Source organism: Salvelinus sp. IW2-2015, unplaced genomic scaffold (assembly GCF_002910315.2).
Source record: "Salvelinus sp. IW2-2015 unplaced genomic scaffold, ASM291031v2 Un_scaffold1386, whole genome shotgun sequence".
Lineage (NCBI taxonomy): Eukaryota > Metazoa > Chordata > Actinopteri > Salmoniformes > Salmonidae > Salvelinus > Salvelinus sp. IW2-2015.
In genome coordinates this window covers 110,839-112,578 of record NW_019942876.1, presented here as the reverse complement: position 1 = coordinate 112,578, position 1,740 = coordinate 110,839, and the positions used below count along the sequence as shown (strand labels likewise).

Genomic DNA, 1,740 nt, shown 5'->3' with positions numbered 1-1,740 from the left:
ATATAAATGATTTACAGAATATTAATGTCTTCATACTAACTAGTCCATCTTCTACAGCCAATTCGCAAAGAACATCCCAGGTATAAATAAAGAACTCTGCTGCCGTTGTGAAAAAGAAAACGCGACTGACCCTTTGGAGGAAGTCCGTTCTCTCCTTCTTCCTGTTCCGACACCGTGCTGCTGCCACTTTGTTCTTATCCCTCCTCCGTCTCCTCCGCTCGTCGTCCTCGTCCATCTGCAGGGAGAAGAAGAGGTGTTGTGATTAGCTAAAAATGGGGACCTTTTCCAAGGCCTGTATATTATTCAAAACATCGTGATGACAACCCTGGGCTCTATCTTTCCTGTATGTTTTACTCCTGCTTTTTCATACTTTCTGTTTTATTGTGAACTTCAGATAACTGTGTCTCAGTTTGATACATGTGCTTGCCATCTTGGAGGCAAAAGTGAAGAGTTGAATAGAACCCAGATTGAAAATGGTTACGTTGTGTAACATCTAAACTACTTCTGAAATTGCCCACTTGGTGGAGCTAAAACTTAGTAGGCTGGTCCAGTTTTCAACAGACCACCATACATAAAAAAACAGAACATGGCCTCAAAATGACTAACATCCACCTCCATTCCTCCTCAAGCTCTTCTTCCTCCTTCATCTCCCTCCCCACCAATCTACCCCTCCCTCCTCACCTCTCCCTTGATAGCAGTGAGCGGCCTCTTCCCCAGCCGTCCCAGGAAATGCAGCGGTGACAACATGGCGCCCAGGTTCCTGAAGTCCTGTGCAAGTTTGAGCTGATCGGTGAGTGTAGTGGCAGAGATGCCCGCCAGTGGGCCCAGGCTGGGCAAGGAGCCGGCCGTCAGGGAGGGGTCAAGGATCTGGCCGGGCATCATGTCAGACCCAGCCACCATACACCACAGCTATGGAGGGAGAGAGGAAGAGATGGAAGGTCATTGATTGTCAGGTCCAGCTACTTTATTGTCCATTGCTATAGGGTCTTCTTACGTGCCTTATTCATGTCCCTGTGTTCGTCTCCTTTCCCCTCACAGTTTTAAAGTTATTTCCTCATATCCTCGACAGGCAGCTTTAACAGAATTGACAGACTGGATTTTGCTGAATTCTACTCTGGAATGTTCATCTACATTTGTAAGTTGGCTCCATGTTCAGGCTGTGGCTATGATTCATCATGCATTGCATACACACCGTATATATTTTTTTCTTTTAATGATTGCGGGCAATTTTCAAGAGTTTGCACTGAGAAGTCCTGTGGTCAATCAAAGAAAAATGAAAGGAAGAGAGAGAGAGAGAGAAACAGAGCCTGTACAGACCAGGCCTAGAGGAAGTGACAGCAGAATGAATATATTTCTGTAATGACTGTTAGAACCAAGACTGTGCTGTGGAAAACTCCTGATGACCAAAGAGAAAACAGAAATGTTGCTCATGGAACAGTGCAACAGATCGGATTGGAGGTTGAGGAGGAGAGGGACGGTACAGGACAACAACTTTATCTGGTGACGAAGTGCGTTCTTTCAGCCATGACGTGCATTATGAGCAGAGTATGTGTCAGAGTATATGATGAAGAGGACCAAGAGCAAGAGAGGGAGTGCTGTGATGCAGTGTCCACAACTAAAGAATCATTGTGGAATCGGAACAGACACATCCTAAAAGCAGCACGATGCTGTACTTTACTACATATACATGCTAACAGAAAGGTGGCTAGCTAGCTAGTTCATTGTCATTGTATTATCTAT

General features: G+C 45.2%; 1 protein-coding gene across 1 annotated transcript in view; it reads right to left on the bottom strand.

Moving 5' to 3' along the window:
* Positions 1-1,536, bottom strand: part of LOC112070674 (jun dimerization protein 2) — a 4,435-nt gene extending 2,899 nt beyond the window's left edge. Inside the window, exons 1-2 of the mRNA XM_024138102.2 lie at positions 682-1,536; positions 131-235 (exon numbers count right to left, since the gene is read on the bottom strand). Of these exons, the coding sequence (XP_023993870.1) occupies positions 131-235; positions 682-900 (324 nt within the window). The 5' untranslated portion in view covers positions 901-1,536. The remainder of the gene's footprint in view (positions 1-130; positions 236-681) is intronic.
* Between the last annotated feature and the right edge of the window lie 204 nt (positions 1,537-1,740).